This window comes from Globicephala melas, chromosome 2, assembly GCF_963455315.2.
Source record: "Globicephala melas chromosome 2, mGloMel1.2, whole genome shotgun sequence".
Classification (NCBI taxonomy): domain Eukaryota; kingdom Metazoa; phylum Chordata; class Mammalia; order Artiodactyla; family Delphinidae; genus Globicephala; species Globicephala melas.
Window position 1 is genome coordinate 166602947 of NC_083315.2, and position 24545 is coordinate 166627491.

General features: G+C 37.3%; 1 protein-coding gene across 13 annotated transcripts in view; it reads left to right on the top strand.

Annotated features, from left to right (window-relative positions):
* The window catches only part of UNC79 (unc-79 homolog, NALCN channel complex subunit), a 249666-nt gene that overhangs the window by 46900 nt on the left and 178221 nt on the right, over positions 1-24545 (top strand). For 12 of the 13 annotated variants that reach the window (XM_030883497.2, XM_060295215.1, XM_060295222.1 and 9 more), the window contains 4 exons: positions 1712-1882; positions 10277-10369; positions 16835-16890; positions 17564-17693. The exons of the other annotated variant lie outside the window; for it this stretch is intronic. In XM_030883497.2, the coding sequence (XP_030739357.2) occupies positions 1712-1882; positions 10277-10369; positions 16835-16890; positions 17564-17693 (450 nt within the window). The remainder of the gene's footprint in view (positions 1-1711; positions 1883-10276; positions 10370-16834; positions 16891-17563; positions 17694-24545) is intronic. 13 annotated transcript variants of the gene reach the window in all.

The following is a 24545-nucleotide window of genomic DNA, read 5'->3' on the forward strand; positions in this document are numbered from 1 at the left end:
TTCGATTTTATCAATTTGAGCCCAAGGTTGACTGACCCTCACTCCCCAGTGGACAGTGTAGCCACATCCTCTCTGCTGTCAGTTGATGTGCTTGTTGAGGTGGCATATTAATTCTAATGATAATCAGAATTAACATTAGGCATCAAAATAGCACAAAGAAGGTGCATCTGCTACAAGACAAACAAGTCTAATAATTTTCTTTTATAATGGACGTGAAAATGAGAAAAAGTCTTCATTGTCAAGTCTTGGCTGATGACCTGTATATCAGGAGATCCAGAGACATCAAAATATATATTCAGTGTAATGGGATTTGGTTTACATGCATTCTAAAGCTAAATCGTTATGAGTTTTTGAATGTCCTCTATTTTTACTCCTTGTGCAGGTAATAGTAATAACAATATTAATATTCATAATAATATCTAATATTTGTGGAGCACACATTAGGTGCTATGTTAAGCACTTTACGTTTTTCTCATTTAAACCTCCTAACAATCCTTCTAATGAAGTGAGGTAGGTACTGTTCCTATCACTTAAAAATGTTGATAGAAAGATTATTATTAGGTGGCACGTCCTTCTGTGATAATTGATAACTAAGTGCGCAGGGTCATGCAGTATCAGTTTACGGCTTCCTTTCTTGGGTGCGTGCTGAATCTGCCGCTGTGCTGGAAGACGCAGATTACTTCATTGCCCAGGACTCCAGATGTAGGAGGATTGTTCGGTCGATGGAGCAGAAATAGCATGGTTTTATTTCCAGTCTTGCCCTTGACTTTTCTAAAAATTCCCGTGAGAAAATAATTTAACATCGCTGTGCCACAGTGATCTTGTGTAAAATGTAACGGAGGTAAGAATGCTGGAAGGATTTCAAGATTTGTTAATCACTTGGAAAGTGCTTTTAATTTATGAAATCAGGGAGTAATATGAATACCAAGTACTACTGAAGATGGATAAGGTGTTGAGGAAAAGCTCACATCATAGATATGGTTGACCCTCGAGCAACCTGTGGGGTTAGGGGCACTGAGCCCCCATACAGTTGAAAATCTGCAATCTCTGCTGCTCTCTCTGCCTCAAAAACAAAGGAATTGATAAATGACTCACCTAAGGGCAGGGAGCTGAAACAGTTTGGATAGAATCAGGACTCAAACCCTAGTTCTTTGGGTTCCACTTATTGTGATCTCTAAATGAACACAAACTTTTCCCCACACTTAGTTGATTTAAAGATCTGTAAAATGAAGATACAGGTACTATATTTATTGAAAAAATCCATGTGTAAGTGGACCCACACAGTTCAAACCTGTGTTGTTCACGAATCAACTGTATATATATATATATATATATATATATATATATATATATATATTTTGCGGTACGTGGGCCTCTCCCGCTGCGGAGCACAGGCTCCGGACGCGCAGGCTCAGTGGCCATGGCTCACGGGCCCAGCCGCTCCGCGGCATGTGGGATCTTCCCGGACCGAGGCACGAACCCATGTCCCCTGCATCGGCAGGCGAACTCTCAACCACTGTGCCACCAGGGAAGCCCTGTATATTTCTTAATGCAATCATTCATCAAAGACTGTGTACGCACTCTGCAGAACTCTTGATAGGAAGGGAGTGATGGTTGCTTATAATTTAAACCAGTTCATAAAATGTAAAATTAGCATTTTTTGTTAGATGGCAAAATATTCAGTGACTGATTACTTCATTTTGTTTTGTAGATCTTGGACAGTCAATATTTTATACAACTACGTGTTTGCTCCCCTTTCTCAATGATGATATTCTGAGTACTTTGCCCTACACGATGATATCAACTTTAGCTACCTTTCCTCCGTTTCTGCACAAGGATATTATTGAATATCTCAGCACATCTTTTCTACCAATGGCTATATGTAAGTTCGGTCTTACCTAATACTAGATTATTTTTATGTGTTGTATGAATGGAAATTGCTTTTGCTGTTTAGGCTACAGATTTTCAAGATTATAATGGAATCACTTGCTGTATACATGTGCTCTGATTTAAATGCAGTTATTTCAGCATGAATAGTATGGTGAACATCAAAGAAATGAAAAGACAATTATACCTTAGAACTGTTGTATTCACATAGTTTGATCTTATTGGATAGGAAGAAGGAACATGTCAAGGCACAGTCTGTATTTCCTCCATATAAATTATGGTATTTTTTGGCTACTTTAGAGAAAAGGGTGGAGCAAAGTGCTGCCTTTGATGTAGTAATTCTTATCTTTTGCATCTGAAAGAAGTAGGGTGTGTCGGGAAGAGCAATGGATAGAATCAGGATATGTAGATCTCCTGTGGTCTCAGTTCTATCTGTAATCTGATGTATGATGTGAGGTTGGGCGACTAACATAGTTGAAACCTCATCTCCAGAATGATGATATCATCAGCTTTCCCTCACAGGGGTGTTGTGATGACAAAATGAGTCAAAATTTATGAAAACACTTTGTAAAAAGCTGAAATTTACAACTCATGTGCAAGGTACTCTTATAAACATGGAATCGATATGAATTCTGTTTCACTTTTATAAACTTAATTCTGCAGGCTTTCCAGATGTGATAACAGAGAGAAAAAAATAAGTTGGGTTGTGTTTTTTATGATCAAAGTCCTGTAAAGTATTTAAGTATTTTTTAAAAGAAATGGGTGATTAATTAATTTACGTTTCAGTGGATAATCTGAAAAGATTATGGGTTTAGGAGTCAAACATATCTAGATTCAAATCACAGCTCTGCTACCAACTAGCTGTGTGAGCTTAGGCAAGTTACCTAACCTTTCTGTTTCTTACCTGTAAAATGAGAATAATGATAATACTGCCTCATAAGGTCGCTGTGACAATTGAGATGATTAACTGGAATGTTGATAGAGTGCTAGCACAATGCCTAGTGTTCAATAAGTGTTAGTTTACTTCTCTCCTTCCCTCAACTCTTGTTCTATAATAATGCCTGTGTTGGTCACATTCAATTCCTAGAGATCATTTTTCGCTGTTTTAATGTTATGTACTTTTATGATCTTATTAAAGTTGTTGCTTTGTAATAACAGTTGGTAAACATATGTACCTTTGAGCCACATTTACTTATTTTACAATTCAGTTTAATTTTAGCTATGGAATTGTAATTTTCATGTCTTTTAAACAAAGAGTCTGACTTCTGCCTAAATTATATAGCTATTTAAAAAATTAGCAGACTGATTATACTGTTCAAGTAATAGAATATTTGATCGTTCTCTTTTTTGGTTCTGTGTATCCTTATTGACAAGTACTTGCTTATGGATACAGCCTTAGGATTGCATAGTTGTATTTTTTTTTGCGGTACGCGGACCTCTCACTGTTGTGGCCTCTCCTGTTGCGGAGCGCAGGCTCCGGATGCGCAGGCTCAGCAGCCATGGCTCACGGGCCCAGCCGCTCCACGGTATGTGGGATCTTCCCGGACCGGGGCACGAACCCGTGTCCCCTGCATCGGCAGGCGGACTCTCAACCACTGCGCCACCAGGGAAGCACCCCTGTATTTTTTTTAATAAGTATGTTAACTGTTAAACTTAAGCATAGAAATTTTTTTCTTTTAAGAATAGCAGGTGAGGCTGCATCTTTCTAACAATGAGTGTAAATTCACTGTATCCTTCCTTCTTAGAAATAAGTTAATAATTTTGGGAGATGTAGTGCGTATTTCAGGCCCTTGAAGTTATAAAGAGCAAACGAGCATGTGACAGCTGGCAACTTGTTTCTTCACCCTTGATTATTAATTTCTGCTTAATTAGAAACAGACCCCCAAACATGCCTTGTAGTCACATTGGAATCCTTACTTATTTAAATGTGTGAACTTGGCAACTAAGGAGAACAAAATAATAAGTTGAGTTTACAAAAATTGTGTGAAAATTTTAGTGCTTATTAGTGGAGTAGCTTGGTGTTCGTTTAAAGGGTAGGGACAAGTCATTTCTGTCTCCATTTTTTTTTTACTGTAAAGGAGAGGTTTAGAAAATAATGTTCCATCTCTAAGGTTATTTCTGTCTTAATAATTCTAGGTTAAATAACATCAATCTTATTTTACGTAAGAGGCACATATCTTCCTCCAATGCAATCGCTGATCTGGTTCATTTATTTTGCTGCTCTGGTTTTAGTCTCCTAGTTCTGACTTTCTCGTTTCTCATCACTATTCCTGTAGTTCAACAGTAGCCAGTCTGTATCATCTTTAAATCTTTGAAAAGAAATTGTGGTACTAATCTTTAAAGCCAAATTCTATTAAACGATTCAGGCATTTCTTTTGTACTTATTCCTTCATAGAGTAGAAACAAAGGACATAGATCCAAAGATGGAGGGAATTGAGTTCCAGATTAATCAAGTCAAACTGAATTGATGTGAGAATGTGTGCCTGTTGTTTGCACCCATGTTGGTTTTATTTTTGGAAGTTGTTTCAGTGTGTAGAAATTCTGACCAGAACAAGAGGGGAGCATTTAACTTCTTCGAGAATATTTTTATTTCAGACCTGAGATGAAGGATGTTGCATTTTCTGAGTACTTGATAAAGTCTTTAAGACAAAAAGGCTTTTATCTCTTTGGTATGGTATTCACAAGGTCAAATGTAATACATGGACAGTTTTTCAGGTGTTAAATGATTATATCATTAAGGACTTAGAAGATGAAAGTCTGAGCTCTCAAGTGGACCTAATGAGGTATTGCAGCTCCTTCAGTTTAAGAGCCTTGCATGTATATCAGTTATGTCTTTTATGTCATTTTTGTCATTAAACCAAGTACTGTGCTTTTATTTTAAATAACTCCTTTGAGGTGCTGCAGAGCAAACTGCAGTTTATTGTAAAAATTTCCTTTGACATAACCTTTTCTTGTTAACTCTTTCCTTGTGTATATATTAAGATACACTTGTTTTTATTCCACATGTGTGCAATAGGCTTTGTTTATATATTAAAGGAGTTACTAAGAATTGAAAAAGTCATTTGCATTTCACCATGGAAACCTCTTTTTCCACAAAGGTTCTGTGATTTGTGGACCAAATTGAAATATGGATGTTGGGAAGATGATATTTTGGCAGAGAAAAGAAAAAGCGGGTCCCAAATGAACATTATGTGATGTAGGATACGTTATTTTAAAGTGAATAGTAAAGCTGAACAATTAAATCAGTGAAAGAGCCTTCTAGCGGTATCTTGGTATCCTGAACTGTGCAGTCTCATCTAGTTTCTTTTCCAACTTAAATTTCCTCAAAAATCACTCATCCTCAGGTAAAAAAAGAGGTTCATTTAGATCTTTGCATTGAATTAAAAGCAATTGTATGATTTAGTTGAAGGTCTGCTTCCAAACCATTGGCCCTGTATCACTTTTTTGTTCTATTGCTACTACAGAGGATGTGTGTTATGTTCTATGATCTTCCAAACACTAATAAGTAAAGATAATAGAAAAAAGACAGTAAACTACCAACACAAGATATTGATGGTATTTAAATAATCTTTTATATATAAAATCTGTTTCATTAGCTAATGATTGTTTTTATAAAGTAGATCTTACTATACTTTAAGAGCTTTATTATTGAATTGTGGGAAATGTTTTGGAATAGGAATCCAGAAGGGCTGAATTGTAGGCTGACTCTCTCAACCTTATCAAACTTTAGTTTCTTTAGCTGTAAATTTGTGAATAATCATAACCTCACTTGTCTACATCACAATGTTTGTTGTGAAGACCATGACATAACATATGGGAATGACCTTTGAATATTGTCTGATGTTATATCAATGTGTAACACTCAGTCAAATAACGGACATGTCAAATCCCATTGCAACTAATTCCAACATTCTGCTCAAAATCACATGTTGTCCTGAAATTTTATCATCTTAAATATTGCTTGAAATAATAATGGACCGTCTGCTGAGACTTGGGATTTTTTCCCCCTAGAGTGTGTTGTATAACAACGGCAATTGCTATGTCAGGTTTTGATCTCATAGAACCTGACAGAACACCTCTGCAGTGTTGATGGGCAATCCTGTCTCTATGACTTTTTATTAATCTACCAATCTGCACATATTTTAATGCTACATAGACTTCAGGTTCATGGTGTCTTAGTCCTCCCTTTATGTTGAACTGATATGACCTTCTGACAGCACAGGTATCTTATGCTCAAACCCTATCCCATGGAACACAGTTACCTCTGCTTACACAAACAGAGGCCGCTTGCTAATCCAGGCAGCACAGGAAATGGTTCTGTCATATGGTAGAACTGGCATCAGAATGTTTTTCTTCTTCCCAGGTGATTCCCTTACCTTTACCCCTTAAAAAGGTATAAGACTAGAGGGGTTTATTTAAATATATTTCAATTCAGACCACTTCTTACCACTGTCTCTCATCTGGACCAGACCAGTAGCTTCTGAGCTGGTCTCCATGCTTCTACTCTTAGCCCCCCTACAGCCTGCTGTCCACCAAAAAGCCAGAGCTATCCTCCAAACATGTGAGTCAGATCATGTCACTTGCCTCTTCGAAAACGTGTAATAGCCTCCGATCACTCCTACAAATCAAATTCAACACCCTTCCGTGGCCCACAAGGCCCTCTGCCTTGTGATGTGGGCCCTGCTTATCTTACTACTAAATCACTTGTGTCTGCTAATGTTCAGTCTGCTCTGTCCATATTGGCCTTTCTGCAGTTTCATAAAGGCACCAAGCTTTTGCTTTTCCTCTGTGTCAAAAGCCCTTTGTGCAAATGGTCACATGATTTGCTTCCTCATTCCCTTCAGGTCTCAGCTCAAGTATCATAGTCTTCCCAGAGGCCCTTCCTTACTCTCAAGCTAAAATAGGACCTTCCATTGCTTTCTACGTATTCCCTTGCCCTGCTTTATATTTCTTCACAGGTATTTGTTTGCCTGTTCCTCTGGAATAGTGCTGTCCACAGAACTTTCTGCAATGATGGAAATGTTATATAAAATTCTGTGCTGTCCAGTAGAATAGCCGCTAGCCACATGTGGCAGCTGAACACTTGAAAATGTATCTAGTGAGAGAGAGGTTTTTAATTTAGTTTACTTTTAATTAGTTTAAATTTAACCACATGTGGCTACTATATTGGATAGCACAGCTCTAGCATTTAAGCTTCATAAAGACAAAGACTTGCCTATCTTATTTATGGCTGTGTCTCAAGGGCCTAGAACAATGTCTGGATACTGAAAAGAAAAATACTCTGTGAATAAATAAGTGACTAGCACATTAGCTGTGAAGTCAAGTGACAGGCTGTAGTCCTAATAATTAGGTTGGTGTTCACATGCAAAATTTGGTTTCTCGTTTATAAGATGGCTTTTCCCATATACTTTTTTTTTAATGAGAATCATATAAGAGCTATACATGATAACACGTTAGGAATTATAAAATGCAGAAACAGATTAAGAAATTGTTATTGTTCATAGAAGGAGGGGATGGTGGTAATGATTGTTTTGGTGGTGCTAGGAAGATCAGGGAATAGGTCTTAAAACTTAATTGTATTTTCTGAGCACAACATTAAATGTAAAATTTTCTTATTTTTATTACTTCTCTGCTTCCTTCCATCGTGTGTAGCTTTGACCTTAGACACCCTCATGGGGACAAGCTGCACATCTGTTTGCCTCGTGCCTTTTTAACAAGATTCAATAAATGATGTGTGCCTCTGCATGTTTATTAAATTAGAATTGTGGTGATTTTGTTCAGTCTGTTAGAAAGCTATGAAATTGCAAGGCGCTGTCTGTTTATAGAAATATTGGAGCCAGTTTCTGAGGGCTGGAGCCACGGGAGCACTCTTGACTTTGTGGCTGACCATTCATGAGGGAGAGTGTAGATTTGTAGGGGTGGGGGGACATGCAGAGATCACCGAGCCATTTGTCCTGTTCTCCAAATGAACTTCATCTAAATCATCTGAGACATTTTGGGCATCTCTCCCTTTTTAAAAAAAAAAAAAAAATTATTTATTTATTTAGGCTGCACCGGGTCTTAGCTGCAGCACACGGGATCTTTTAGTTGCAGCATACGAACTCCTAGCTGTGGCATGCATGCGGGATCCAGTTCCCCAACCAGGGATCAAACTCGGGCCCCCTGCACTGGGTGCGTGGAGTCCCACCCACTGGACCACCAGGGAAGTCCCATCTCTCCCATTTTTAAAGGCCTCCAGGCACAGTGCTTCTCAGCCTACCTTAATAAGTAGTTTTCATTTTTTAGAAACACTTATAGTTTACAAGTTTGAAATGAGTTTAAACAAAGGTGAAAACACTTGTCCCAAAAGGAATGGATATAGTATACATATAATTATTTTTCCTTGCGTATGTCAAAGACTACACTTTCCTTTGCTTTTTTCTCCCCTTAAAGAAAGAACACAAGGGCATGCAATTATTCCTCCTACACTTGGACACCTTACTGAGTATTTCCTTTCTTGTTCTCATTCCTGTAGTAGTACTTCTCAAATGCAGCTCCAAGGCCCACTTGGTCAGAATCACTTGATGTCCTTATTAAACATGTAGCTTTCCTGCTTCCAAACTGATTGAGTTAGACTCTCTAGGTATGGGGCCCTGTAAGCTGAATTTGAACCACCTCCCTGTCTAAACTCTTAGAGAAACTGAATCTTGTTCTTTAGGATTTGACACAAAGATTGTTTTCCTTGATTAATCGTATTTGATTAATCAGCTTTAACATCTAAGAGCAGTGAGCTGATCCTCACATCTTTGTATAATAACTAATTTTTATTTATATTGTATAACTAAACTAATTTGTGTACCTGAATATCACCTGCTTAGTGGGTTAGCAGCAGCCCAGCAGTAAGTTACTAATAAAAGCAAACTCAGGTAAATGGAACTTAATTATAGATCTGTTTTATTTGTTTGTTTATTTCTGTAAAACTATTGTAAAGCCACTGTCCATTGTGGTGCTCAGTTTTTTACGTTAAAAAGAAGAATCATGTTAAATTTTTTTTTGTCTTCTCTACTTTACTGTACAACAAACCTTTTATTAGTGCTTTAATGATTCTTTTATACCTGTGTTTTATTATAAGTTGCCTTATTCTTGTTGGTTGTAGGTGAGATACTATTCCCACACATTGCACTTTAATACTTTAAAATAAAGCAGATTTTAGGGTTATCTGCTTTTTTCTTGTTGTCTATGTTGATGGTCTTCTGCAGTATGTGTTGGAAATTGAGAGTTGACTTTTTGAGGGTGTCATAGTCACTGTTTACTGTTCTGTTCATGCTTTCTTGACAATTTGCTACAGGAGCCCAGCTCTAAGGAGAGGTTTCTGCTATTCCTGCAATTATCCTGAGAAAAGGAATTCATTTTATATTTGAGTCCTTTCTCAGTTACTGTGTTTAGAATAATAAAGTACTCTGGGGACAACATATTACCCCGAATGACCCCTATCAGCGATAGTTCTGGATGCTTATAGAGGTTACCTGATACCCTCTATTAAAAAAGAAAGAGAAAGAAAGTTAATACAGTATTGGATGTCATCCTAAACAAGCCACTTAAAGATGTCTCTTAAAAGCAGTATGTAAGTGGTTATCACATGGAGATCACAATTATACGGCTAAAAGATGAATTTTGAAGAAACCAACTGACTTTGTGATTGAATACTGCGGGATAGGATAAAATGTCCAGCAACAGCATTATTTGCAGATTCAAAAAGTGCTGTATTTCAAACAACTCAGGTGGATGTGAAGATGGTAAGCTCTGGAAGACTAAAAAAGTGATTGTCATGGTGATTAAGATGCTGATGATGAAGTTACATGTGAAGGTTTGAATAAAATTGTTTAGTGATAGGTGAGAGTTGAAACTAATTTTAAAATTGATATAACTAAATGCATATGGTACCCATTAAAAGTAGACTCTTTCATCTGCATCTCTTAAAGTTAATACATTCAAGTCGTGTTCAAAAACGTTTTATTTTTACCTGCTTATTTGGATAACCTTCAATATGCCTTATATTTGGGTACATGGAGGATTCTGTTTTTTCTTTCTTTTCTACCTAGATATAAACATCTTGGAAACAGAGATCACGTTTAAGTACAATTCTGATAAAATGATTACATTACCTTCTGGCATTACTCGTGCTCCTTGAAGATTCTCCCTAAATGTGCCTATGATAATGACTACTGTAGCGTTTGTAGGCTAGGACAGATTTTGTGGTTTTATTTATGCAAAACTTCTATTGATTTTTTTTCAAGTTTCTTCTCAGCTCTCATGGTCTATGCAAAGTAGCAACTAAATATAAATGTACAAATATATAAATATATATATATAAATAAATTGTGTCTAATCAAAAAAATTTTGGTTTCAGTGGGCTCCTCAAGGAGAGAAGGTGTTCCTGCCCACGTTAATCTCTCCGCATCATCCATGCTAATGATTGCAATGCAGTACACATCCAATCCAGGTAAGTGAAAATTTGGATGGCTTCAGTAATTCCGAACCAATAATTAAATAAGACATCAAATAAGCAAGCTAGGAATTCTCATGTGAGAAGAACTTCTCTTGGTAAATAGAAACTGGAGATGTGTTAGAAAACAGACTTTCAACTTGAAATAAATTTCCTTTGCCTCTTGCTATTAGCAGTCATCTTGCTGACTACTGATCTTTTTAGAATGTCTGAGAACACAATTTTAGAACACTGACTGGAAATTGCTTGAATATAAATATATAGAAATAATTAAATTAGAAATATAAAAATCACCTGCAATTCTAACAACTAAAGATAACCACTGGGACTACTTCGTGAGTTCGCTACTCTGACACCACATGAATATCCTTGCACATAAAGCGTTCGTTACATTCCCACTAATTATACGTGAAAGTACATTGTAACCTGTCACTGAGTGTTATTATAACATTTGTATAGAGATGGACAGATAAAAAGTAATATGTCATTTTGATCTGTGTTTCTTTGATTTCTAGTAATGTGGGACAGATATAATCTGATATATTCTGTTGGATTTCCATTCATCAGTGTAATTGCAGATGAACTTTGGGAAACTGACATAAAGGGGGGCTGACTGTTAGAGTCACATGCTAAGATATGAACTCAGTTTTTATTTTCATTTGGAAAGTAAACAAATTTGGTGGCCCTGTTTTCAGCCTTCTGCTTAATTACATAATGAATAATAATTGAGTTTTTGACTCAGCATAAGGAAAACAATTTTTTTCATTTAAAATCTTAATGCTTCTTGGCCTGGAGTGTCATCCTTTAAATATGAAATTCCTTATGATTATTACGTGCATTTAATTAAAATGTAAATTTTTGGGGAAGTTATACCTCGTGTCTCACTCTGGCTTAAAGGATCCTCATAATGTCATTTATATTTATTAGATTTTATGTCCTGAAAAAAACCCCTTCACATAGAATCTAGTTAGTTAACTAAAGTCTCATCATCAGGGTTTGGTCCTAATTTCTAAGTTGGGAGGCAGTAGAGCGGGTTGGGTAGAATCGTGAGGTTAAGGGTGTGTGGGTTCATATCTGAGCTCAGCGCAGATTGCCAGGTATCTTAACCTTGAGCAAGTTCTTTAACTCCCCTAAGACCAAGTTCCCTCATCTATAAAATGGGAATTCTTCCTGTAGTACCTTAAAATGTTGTTGTGAGGATTTAATGACTTAAGTGTGTGTGAAGTGCTTCTTTAGCATAGTGATTTGACACATCATAAGCACTGCTCAGTAAACAGCAACACAGATCTCTGCAATCTGCCATTGTCTTCTTGGAGTTGAACGTTTCATTGGGAAACCACTGTGATCAAATACTTCTGTTATTTCTTAATCTGTATCTTCATCTGTTCATGGGGGAACGTGTATAGCTAGCTATTCTATACTAAGAATGACATTTGGGACCCCAAATTAATCTTATGATGGGGGAAACATAAGAAGTGAGGTGCTATCCACCAGGGGACTCTCTGAGATCAAGCGGGTAGGGCATCATTATCCTTTGAACTTTTAGGGGAGACAGCAAGTGGCAGCCTGGTCCTTGTAGCTGATTGTGTATCAAGGATGGAGCAGGGTTCTTGCTCAGGCACCAGGAATTCATTGCAGAACACCTGTGTCCATGGCTCCATGCTAGGCATTGTGAAAACTACCCTGAAATGTAAGATATGATGCTTGCTGTGGAGTTTATGTCTCATTGGGAAGATTAGGCATGTTTACATAAGTCATTAATTTACAATGCAAAATAGTATGTAAAAAGTACCAAATAAATACTATAGGCTGTATTAATTCATCAGAGAAGAGAACTCTGTGGGTTGAAATGATCAGGAAGGGCTTTGTGCCACTTGAGCAAAGAATGGGTCTTAAAATACAGATAGAATTTTGATTGATAAGGTAAATGGGGCGTTCTGGGAGGGGAAGCAATTTATTTATTTATTTATTTTTAAATTTTCGTTGGAGTGTAGTTGCTTTGCAGTGTTGTGTTAGTTTCTACTACTGCACGACAAAATGAGTCAGCCATACATATACATGTATCGCCTCCATTTAGAACACTACAGTGCATTAAGTAAAGTTCCCTGTTCTATACAGTGTGTTCCCATCAGCTGTCTATTTTATACATAGTATCAATAGTGTATATGAGTCAATCCCAATCTCCCAATTCTTCCCACCCCCACCCCTTTCCCCATTGGTATCCATTTGTTCTCTATGTCTGTGTCTCTATTTCTGTTTGGTAATTAAGATCATCTATACCATTTTTCTAGATTCCACATATATGTACAATATTTGTATTAATATACAATATATGTATTAATATACAATATTTGTTTTTCTCTTTCTGACTTACTTCACTCTGTGTGACACTCTCTTGGTCCATCCACGTCTCTGTAAGTCACCCAGTTTTGTTCCTTTTTACGACTGAGTGATATTCCATTGTATATATGTGCCACATCTTCTTTATACGTTCCTCTGTTGATGGACATTTAGATTGCTTCCATGACCTGGCTATTGTAAATAGTGCTGCTATGAACATCGGGGTGCATGTGTCTTTTTGAATTATGGTTTTCTCTGGGTATATGCCCAGTAGTGGGATTGCTGGGTCATATGGTAGTTCTATTTTTAGTTTTTTAAGGAACCTCCATACTCTTCTCCATAGTGTCTGTACCAATTTACATTCCCACCAACAGTGTAAGAGGGTTCTCTTTTCTCCACACCCTCTCCAGCATTTATTGTTTATAGATCTTTTGATGATGGCCATTCTGACCTGTGTGAGGTGATACCTCATTGTAGTTTTGATTTGCACTCTCTAATAATTAGTGATGTTGAGCATCTTTTCATGTGTTTGTTGGCCATCTGTATGTCTTCTTTGGAGAAATGTCTATGTAGGTCGTCTGCCCATTTTTTGATTGGGTTGTTTGTTTTTTTAATGTTGAGCTGCATGAGCTGCTTGTATATTTTGGAGATTAATCCTTTGTCAGTTGCTTTGTTTGCAAATATTTTCTCCTATTCTGAGGGTTGTCTCTTCATCTTGTTTGTGGTTTCCTTTGCTGTGCAAAAGCTTTGAAGTTTCATTAGGTCCCATTAGTTTATTTTTGTTTTTATTTTCATTACTCTAGGAGGTGGGTCAAAAAAGATCTTGCTGCGATTTATGTCAAAGAGTGTTCTGCCTATGTTTTCCTCTACGAGTTTTATAGTGTCTGGCCTTACATTTAGGTCTTTAACCCATTTGGAGTTTATTTTTGTGTATGGTGTTAGGGAGTGTTCTAATTTCATTCTTCTACATGTAACTGTCCAGTTTTCCCAGCACCACTTATTGAAGAGACTGTCTTTTCTCCATTGTATATTTTTGAGGAGGGGAAGCAGTTTAAATAAAGGGGCTCTCTAGGTCTGTTCATGGGCAGTCAGTGTATTCCTCTGAGCAAGGTTCGTGTAGCAAACATATGGAGAATAGCAGACACCGTGTAAGAGAAAGTACCCCGGAGCATCTGTGCTTGAGAACTCAGTCATGGCTTCAGAAAATTCCAAGTCTAGAGGACCATTTATATACTCCACAAACAGTTACTGAGTATCTGCTATGTGCCAGGCACTGGGAACACCATAATTAGTAAAACAGAACCGACCCCTTTCCTCTCTTCATAAAGCTTATCGTGTGGTGGAAGGAGAAGACATTAATCAAATAATTGTAACAGCCAATGCCCAGTTTCAATTGTGACAGGTTCTTCGAAAGATGTACATTGTGCTATGATGAGACCCTATAAAAGGGGATTTTTCTTTTATTGAAGAGGTCAGAGAGGACTTTTCTGGGAATATAACGTTTTGTCTGAGGACTGATGGATGAGTAGCATTAACAAGGCCTATCAGGGAGTGGAGGTTTCCAGGCAGAGGAATCTCATATGTCAGGAGGGAGCCTGGCAAGCAGGTGGGACTGAAAAGTCATTGTAGCTGGAGCTCAGAGTGAGGGCTGCCTGGTGTGAGATGAGACTGTAGACTTCTGCAGGCCAGAACATGCAGGATGTCGTGGGCTCTGGGAGTCCTGCATTTATCCCAAGTCTAATGGAAAAGTGCTGAAGGACTTTGAGTGGTGGTGTGTGTGTCACCCGAGCTGCAGTTGAGAATGGATTAAGAAGGAGCTGGAATGGATACAGATTTACCCATGAGGAGGCCATTGCATTTGTGTAGGCATGTAAAAGTCAGGGTTGATTGAGGCCGAGAAAAGTGGATACATCTGAGAGCTATTTAGGAAGTAAAACTGATAGGGTGTGGTGAGGTATTGGATATGGTTGCATTCTGGCTTCTGAACTGGGTGCATGGTGGTTCCATTCACTGCAAAAAGAGACACTGGAAGAGAAAGACCAGGTTTCTAAGGGAAGATCATGAGGTCTACTTTGGACATGTTATGTTAGAAGCGTCTTTGAGACATTTGAGAGAAAATAATATACTTTAGACTAATACAATGTCATATGTCAATTATATCTTAATAAAACTGTGGAAAAAAATCACACATAACCTCAGTAATAGTTATACATATCCAAAACACAAAAATGCAAAAAAATCAGGTTTCTTCAGAAAAAAGAGGTAATAGTAATTAGGAAGTAATTAGGAATAGTAATTATGAACCCAGAACTGAGTTCTGGGCTAGAAGTAATGAACTTTGAGCCCTCATGTAAGTGTCCAGTGCTATTCACTGAATTGCATATAGAGGGTACCTGAAGTTGTACAGGCATACCTCCTTTTAGTGCACTTTGCTCTACTGTGCTTCACAGATATTGTGTTTTTTACAAATTGAAGTTTTGTGGCAACCCTGCATTGTCAGACAATGGTTAGCATTTTTTAGCAATGAAATATTTTAAAACTGAGGTGTGTACACTGGTTTTTAAGATATATTGCTATTGCACACTTAATAGACTACTTAATATATACTTTATGTTTATATAAAGTATACATTAATATACTTAATGTTTGTATAGTGCAAACATAACTGTCATATACATGGAGAAACCAAAAAAATTGTATGATTCACGTTATTGCAGTATTTGCTTTCTTGCTATGATCTGGAATGGAACCTGCAGTATCTCTGATATATTGCTGTATATGAGTGTGACATTGCTTACAAGAGAGCACAGAATGAAAAGTGGATTTGACTTATGACCAGGCCTTCAGGAACTCCAACAGATACTGGCCCAGTGGAAGAAGAAGTCTTGGAGACAGCTCCGCAGTATCAGGGGCCTGAGAGACCATCTTTGTGTTTCTCTTGAACTTCTCCTCATGTTTGCAAGATATGCCACAGTGGAGGTTATTATATTCTTACAAAACTACATCTAAAAACAGGTTTCAAAAATATATCCTATCAAATCCTATCAAAAATAGGATCAGTCAGGGTAATCAGAGAAAGGTCTCCTGGTGTGCCTCTTTCCTTCTGTCAAAGAGGAAGAATGAGTCTCAGAAACTCCTCAGCAGATTCTTTCTTAGGTCTTGCTGGCCAGCACTGAGTCACATGGCCATCCCTAGCTGCAACAGAATCTGGGAAATTGTCTTGCTTGGCAGTCTGCGTACTGGGAGCTGAACAAGGAAGAAAGGGTTGTTGTTAGCAGTTGAGTAGCAACAACAGTGTCTGCCACAGGTAGTAGGAGAGGGTCAGTCATGAAGTCAAGGAAAGAGGGTGGTCAGCAGTACTAAATGTTGCTGAAAGTCAAGTGGGAGGCAGACTGATAAATGTCCATAGAATTGAACGACATGGAGGTCATCGGTGACTAAAGGGAGACCTGCTTCAGTGCCATGATAGGGTTGGCAGATAGATTAGGGAAGGTATAAAACGGGTATCTAACTAAGGTGAAAGTATCTTTATTCCTCAAGTAAACATAGGCAAATCAAAGAAGATTGCTGTTGTATAGCTTTTAAGGACTCCTCAACAAGATGGAGTTGGTGATAAAAGACTGCCATTCTAATCCATCAGTCTGTCACTTGCTATCTGTCCAACCTTGGGCAAGGTAGGAAACTAAACCTCACTTTTTTAACTGCAACATGGTGGTTATGAGATACATAATACATAAAGCTCTTAGCTCAGTACCTGGCACATAATGAACGCTCAATAAATGTAAGCTGTTATTATGATCCTATTAGGCTATTTTTTTCCCCGTGCAGTTCTTGATTACATTGATATAAGTTTATGTTATAAAAGTATGATTACTAGGGAGTTTTCTAAATATTTCCTTTGTTAAGATGAATAAAATACTTCTCAAGGATCTTGGAATAAAGCTTGATAAAGTCAAGGGCTTATATGATTTTTGAAAGGCATGAATATATGAAAATAAGTAATTTCTAATTTAATGACTAGAGTGAAAAGTCTAATATAATTTAGACTAATATAGTTTATTTTAAAGGACCTTTTGTCTGGTATTTACATTTCACGTTCAAATTATATTTTCTTCCTTACAGTATATCATTGTCAATTATTGGAATGCCTCATGAAATATAAACAAGAAGTCTGGAAAGTAAGTTTGGGGCCACATTAAACTCATAGTCACAAGTTCAATTTGTATAATATAGTAAAAATTGTTTGCATATTAAAACTATTGTTTAGATCAAATTTATTGATGTCTTATTATTTTGGTATGGTAGAACTTATAATCCTTTCCTTACTGGTTAATTATTTACCATTTAGAGCAGAAATGATACTTGAAGAACAAAGTGGCTTGACAGAAAATGTAATTGGATATATCTTATTCTTGAAATTTAGCAGATACTATATTATGTGACAGTTTTACTTGATTTGAAATGTTGCTTGGGAAACTTTCTTCTTTCAAATAGGAGATGTGAATTATTAAGAAATATGTTTTAGGGAAATGTTTTTAAAAATGCAGTATTTGGCAAACTGGCTTTATGCTATTCTAAAATCTTTCTTTCACGTTATTCTGAGGAGAGAAGAATTTGTTAAAAGATAGTGTACATCTGAACACTACTGGGGGGCTTATTTACAGGACCCATAAAAATAATAAAAAATATATTATAATTTAATCTGCAAAGCCCATCTGGATGATGAGATTCCAGGGAAATTAACCAGCTCAATCCCTCCATTAGAATTTTCACTGCTTTGGTAATGTTGAATGAGCTACCTTTATTTTTATTTGATGATGCTAGTGAAAATATGCTTCTTGTCTCCTTTAGGATCTTTTGTATGTGATAGCCTATGGGCCTTCACAGGTGAAACCTCCAGCTGTGCAAATGCTGTTCCATTACTGGCCCAATTTAAAACCTCCTGGGGCAATAAGCGAGTACAGGGGCTTACAGTACACAGGTAAGATTAGGATAGCTCTGTGATGCCCCATCTTTATTTCTTCTGTGCCACATTTGCCTCACTTACTTGTATTTTTTAATCTTGCTAGATTAAATTTACTGTGCCTTTAGACATTGTCATAAATCCTTTTTGAAACTAGGTGGTATAAAAATAAATTAATTAAAATTAATTTCAAAAGCTTTTATGACATCATAGCAAACCATGTTAAGTTCCAGTCCCATTTGCTGTACACCTGGCCTCTGGTCTTAACACTGCTAACGCTGATCGCTGCAAAGGTGTGCGCAGTCAGTGATGCTGCAGATTGGCTCAGATTCAGCAAAATCCCAAGTGGCTAATTCTGCTCTGTTGAGAAGGCTTGGAGTGCTTTCAACATTACCAGTTCAGGCACTAAATAAAAATTAAATGACCCTGAAAGCCTAGGTAGACATGAAGACTCAACCACTGGTGAATACTGGTATAATTAATCACCAACAAGTAAACACTGAGTTTATTGTAAAGACATATATTTACCAAAAACCAAACTAACTAACCCTTATGTAGTTTATGTTTATATGTTATAAAATCAAAGAAGCAATCTATGGCTAATGGAGCTTCTGATGCCCCTGACTACCCTCTCCCCCCACTTAACTGTATAATATTTTTCTGAAAATGGAAGAGATGGATATTTTGGCATAGCTTTTATTCAAGTTACTGTGGAGTTGTATACTGATATTCTGAGAAAATACTTTTTTCTTGGCATCACTCATCTTTCCAAAGGTGATTTGAGGTGGTTCAGAGGGGATTTAACATAATTCAAGTGTCTGTTTTATGCTCCTGATTAAAGCCAAGTGTTAGAGGTATTGATGGTGCTTGGTGGGCTTATTCTAAACTCAGAACAAATAATATTGGCCTTAGTGGTAACAATAGTATTAATTGAAATGATGAAGGTAGATAGTAGGTAAATTTAAAAAAATGGAAATTGGTATCATTGATGTTTTATATCATTGCTAGTGGAGAATGTTTAAGCGTTGCTGAGTGGATAATTTGAGTGTAAAAGCAAGAAGTTGGAAGCACTAATAAAATAAAAGGTGAAATGACAGAAATATTTGACACCAATCCCTTCCCAATAGATCCCTGAAATAAGCGTTTATGTGATGTATGAATGGGTAACTAGTATCAAATGAAATTTATTCATTTGATACATATTTGAAGAGTACTATAGGAAAGAGAAAGTATAGTGCCAGGCACTATACTTTGTGTTGATGTTAGAAGAACTGACACAAATCCAGACCCCATGGAGCTTAATGCAGTCTAGATATGGAAATTCATTCATTTCCTCAACAAATATTTATGGGGCATCTACTATTAGCCAGACATTATCCTAAGCACTGGCGATACAGTGATAAAAAAAACAGGCTAAGACATTGGTGCGAACATTCCAGCTGGGGGAAAGACCAGGAAACTACCTGACAGTGTAATAAGCACTAAGGTAGAGCAAAATACAGAGAGCTGTGGGAACACCCAGGAAGAGCCTTTGAACTCACCCTGATGGTGGGCAAATTTGGGGAGGGTTAAGTTGTCAAGGAAAGTCCTCAAGTGTGTGACATGAAAGCTGATGCCTGAAAGATATATGCACGATAGATAGAGTCATAAGGGGAGTGAATCATGAACCGCTAAAATGTGAGTTTGAGGCAGAAGGAACTGCATGGGTTCAGACTTGGAGGCCGAAGATAGCATGATCGTATTTAGGAACTGGAAAAAGTCATATGCAGCCAGGTAGTGGAGGGACAGGAGGAGAAAAGCCAGAGAGAAGCAGAAAGTCTGACAGGGCCCGTGAAAGAGTGTGGATTTTATCCTAGCAGCAAAGTGAAACCATGCACAGGTTTTGTTTTTTGTTTTTTTTTTTTTGCGGAACGCGGGCCTCTCACTGTTGTGGCCTCTCCCATTGCGGAGCACAGGCTCCGGACGCGCAGGCTCAGCGGCCATGGCTCATGGGCCCAGCAGCTCCGCGGCATGTGGGATCTTCCCAGACGGGGCACGAACCCGTGTCCCCTGCATCGGCAGGTGGACTCTCAACCACTGCGCCACCAGGGAAGCCCCATGCACAGGTTTTAGATGGAGAAACCACATGATGAGATTTGCCTGTTCAGAGCATATGATAAGCCTGGCAAACTGACAGCCACTTCCATTTACCCCCATGACCATACCCTCTTGGAAGAGCCAGCCAAACCTGTCTCCTCAGAATAGCTCAGCCTATGCTTACCGAGATCAGAAGAGACGCTCTCATCTTCTCTTGGCTTATCTGAACAAGATGTCTCTGTCTAAAGGCATTCATTCACTCTCCAGTCCATTCTTGAACTCATACCTCCACACACTTCCATCCTTTCAGTGTGTCATTATTTGTCTTCTACCTGCCAGCCTCTGTCCAAGGCCCTGGGAAACAGCTCTCTTGGAACTACCATGCTAGTTGACCATCGTGTTTTGTGCAGGAAACAAGGGATCATGGAAAAAAATTAATCATTCTGATCTATGTATTACTATTTATCCAGCACTGGCTGTCTGTCTGACGTTATTCTAGCTGCTTATTATCTCATTTAATATGTTAGCCTTCTCCTAGTTGAACAAAATTTATGGACCAAGGGCCATATTGGGTTTTATAGACATTTTTCTCAGTTAATTCTCACAAAAATCTTGAGAGGTAGTTTTCTTATTGCAATGTTACAGATGAAGCATAGGACAGAGAGTTTAAGTAACAGCACTAAGTTCACACAGATAATAAAGGGGCACAGCTTGAATTTGATCCTAGATCATCTTAACTGAAAATCCACATTGTTCTGTTCAATTCAGTTCTGTAATTAAACTTTAGCTGGAGCACTAGAAAATTTTCTGCAATGCTTTCGACAATGAAATATGCACTAAAGGGTATCTTCGGTATTTAGGTGGCATTAAAACCCTAAATATTCTCAATAAAAAAATTATGTGGAGATAGAATTTTATGGACTTGGAAGCTCAAAGATGAAATGCTTTCTTAGGGACCAGCAGCACTGTATGTCTTCCCAGTGATTTATTTCCTTTTTAAAAAGTAAATTTTATTTTTTATAAAAGGAAAATTTGCTTCTAGAAAAATCATAGAAATATGAAAGAAAGAAAAAATACTAACTAGAAATGACCATTATTAACATTTTGGTATATTTCCCTCCAGTTTTTTTTTTTTTAGATTTTGGGGGTAGGAGTTTATTAATTAATTAATTTATTTTTGCTGTGTTGGGTCTTCGTTTCTGTGCGAGGGCTTTCTCTAGTTGTGGCAAGCGGGGGCCACTCTTCATCGCGGTGCGTGGGCCTCTCACTATTGCAGCCTCTCTTGTTGCAGAGCGCAGGCTCCAGACGCGCAGGCTCAGCAGTTGTGGCTCACAGGCCTAGTTGCTCCGCGGCATGTGGGATCCTCCCAAACCAGGGCTCGAACCCGTTTCCCCTGCATTGGCAGGCAGATTCTCAACCACTGCGCCACCAGGGAAGCCCCTCCCTCCAGTTTTTTTGATGAGCATTTTAAAATACAATAGAGGTCATATTGTATATAATTATACAAAGTTACCCCCCGTCCTTACTATGACATTTTTCAAATACAGAAAAGTTTAAAGAGTAACACTATGAACACATATATAGCCACCTAGATTTAATAATTGTTAGTAATTCACCATAATTTTAACAGTACATATATGTATTTAATTTATTTATTGCTTTTAAAACGTAATAACATGGGAATATTTACAGCTCATATGAAGATGATGATCAAATAGTGAGGATTTGGTAATCTACAATGTTTGCTTCTTTTGAGTTTATTAGTATTTATCAACAACAAAAACTACCCCAATTATTTTGGTCATTAAATACAAATCTTAAAGATGCAAAAATTACAAGTTTCTTGGGAATGAAATAGCCATTATATTGTTCTATAAAGCTCTGCTGTGGGGGAGAAAGAAATTACTTAGCAATTTTCTTGCTACAGTGTGCCAATAGTACATAATTTAGCCTTTGGTAACAAAGATGAACACAAGTTATTGTGTAGCTTCCATCTGAATTAGAGGACAAAAATGTGGCACAATATACAATTTTCCAAGACCGAGATTGTGGCAAAAGTAGATCGAGAATGTCTTAAGATAGCACTACAAGGTTAAACTTTGATCTAGTCTACCACATATCTAACCCTACATTAGGAGAGTTGGATTCTTGAGTTGTATACAAGTTAAAAATACAAGAAGGCCTACCAGTCCTTTTATGTCCTAACTTCCTCCTCATTGACTTCTTATTTATCTTTTTATTATATTGATTTTATGTCCACATAATTTAAAATGTTTTAAACCATTTTATTGGTGCATTATAGACATGTAAAAAAATACAAATTTTAAGTATATGTGGAACACCTCCCACCATGTTTACTACCATGATTACCTTCTCCTTCTGTCCCACAGGTAACCACTAGCCTGCCTTCTTTTTATTTTTTGGAAAGGAAAGTTTGCTTTATTTTGGATGCCGGCACACAAGGGGGTTGGCGGGGGGACTCCTGTCCAAAGGCCGACTCCCTCCCTCCCACACCCCCTCCACCCCGCCCTGCCAACAGTCAGTGGGCAAGAGCTTTTATAGACGGAGGGAGGGGGCTACATGCAGAAACAGAACAGTCAGCTCTGACAGTCATTTTGAAATTGCTTATTGGTGGTCTGACCAGCATCATCTTGATTGTCTTAAGTACAGTTATCTTCAGTTCCAGGGTCGGTTTGTTCCCATTTCTTTGATAGCCTGACTTCTAACATCAGATATCATTCTTGCCTAGTTTTTAATTTTATATAAATGGAATCACACATTATTTGTGTGTGTGTGCCAGTGTGTCTGTGTGTGTGTGATTTATCCGTGGGTTGAGCATAACTGCACTTTGTTCATTTTTATTACTATATATATATATATAAATATTTTACCAAATGTATGTACCACAGTTTATGTATCCATTTTACTATTAATTGATATTTGGGCTGTTCACACTTTTTGGCTCTTACAAATAATGCTGCCATGAACATCCTTCCCCATATCTTTTGGTACACACATGAACACATGTCTGCTAGATATATGCCTAGGGTAGAATTATTGGATCAGAGGGTATGAATCTATCCAGTTTTAATGGATAATGGCAAACAGTTTTCCAAAACTAGTAATGGTTGTACTAGTTTGTACTACCGTTAGTAGTGTATGAGAGTTCTTTTTGTCTATATTTCACATTTTGAGCAATACTTAATTTTATTTGTTTTCAAAACTGTAGTCATATTTGAGGATTTGTAGAAGTACCTTATTGTGCTTATAGTTTGTGGTTCCCTGATTACTAATGAAGTTGAACACTTTCATATATTTATTGGCCATTTGTATATCCTCTTTATATAATCTTTGTCAGTTACATATGTTACAAATATCTTTTCTTATTTTTTCTCTCTTTTAATGATGACTTTTGATTAACTGAGCTCCTTATTTTTAATGTAATCAAATTAGCAATCTTTTTCATTATATAAAGTGCTTTTTATATCCTAGGAAAATCTTTCCCTACTCCAAAATTATGACAATATTATTCATTATCTTATAGAATATTTGTTTTTTACATTTTACATTTAGATGTAGCTGGGACTAATTTTCCTGTATGGTGTGAGGTAAGGGACAATTTTTTTTTCCTCTTATGGATAGTCGACTCAACATCATTTACTGAAAATATCGTCCTTTAATTTATTTATTTATTTATTTTTGCGGTACGCAGGCCTCGCACTGTTGTGGCCTCTCCCGTTGTGGAGCACAGGCTCTGGACGTGCAGGCTCAGCGGCCATGGCTCACGGGCCCAGCCGCTCCGCGGCATGTGGGATCCTCCCGGACCGGGGCACAAACCTGCGTCCCCTGCATCGGCAGGCAGACTCTCAACCACTGCGCCACCAAGGAAGCCCAATATCGTCCTTTTATTACTGCTCTGTAGTACCATTTTTTTCATAAATCAAGTGTCTATTTGAGGATGGCTCTGTCTGTGGATTCTTTATTTAGTTCTATTTGTGTATTTTTCCTTTTCACAATACTACACTGTCTGAATTAATGTACATTAATAATAAAATTTTATATCCTTCAGTGCAAGTCTTTCTACCTTGTTGTAATTGTTGATCTCTTGCTTGTCTCCCCTGCTTTCTCTTCTTCCTGTTCTTTCTTCTTCTCTTCCTCCTTCAAGGTTATTCCTAGCTATTTGCTAAGTTGAGGAGTTTGTCAAGTTAAACACATGCAAACATATACCTAAACAACTAGGATTTGATTGATAATTGCCTTGAATCTATAGATCAATTTGGGGAACTGACATCTGTGTAATACTGAATCTTCTAGTCCATGTGCATAGTATCTCTCTTCACTTATTTAGGCTTTCTTTAGTTTCCCTCAATGCTGTTTTGTAGTTTTCTGTGTAGATGTCTTGCCTATGACTCATGTAGTGTGTTGCTAGGTATTTATTTATTTATTTTGATGTTATTGTCAATGATATATCTTTTAGAAATTACATTTTCTAACTCTTTTTGCTAGTATATAGACATGCAATTAATTCTAGTATATTGATCTTACATCCAGCAACCTTGATAAATCACTTTTTAATTCTAATAATGAATCTGTAGTTTTATTTTTAAAAAATTTTTCATGTTTGCAATTATATTATTGTTGAATGATAACAGTTTAATGTCTCCTTTTCAGTCCTTAAGGCTTTTATGTCTCTTACCTTGTTGTATGAGCTAAAACCTCCTATGCTATGCTGAGTTCTAAGTTCCATCATGGTTTCCCCTTTGACCCATGGGTCATTTAGAAGGATGATGATTA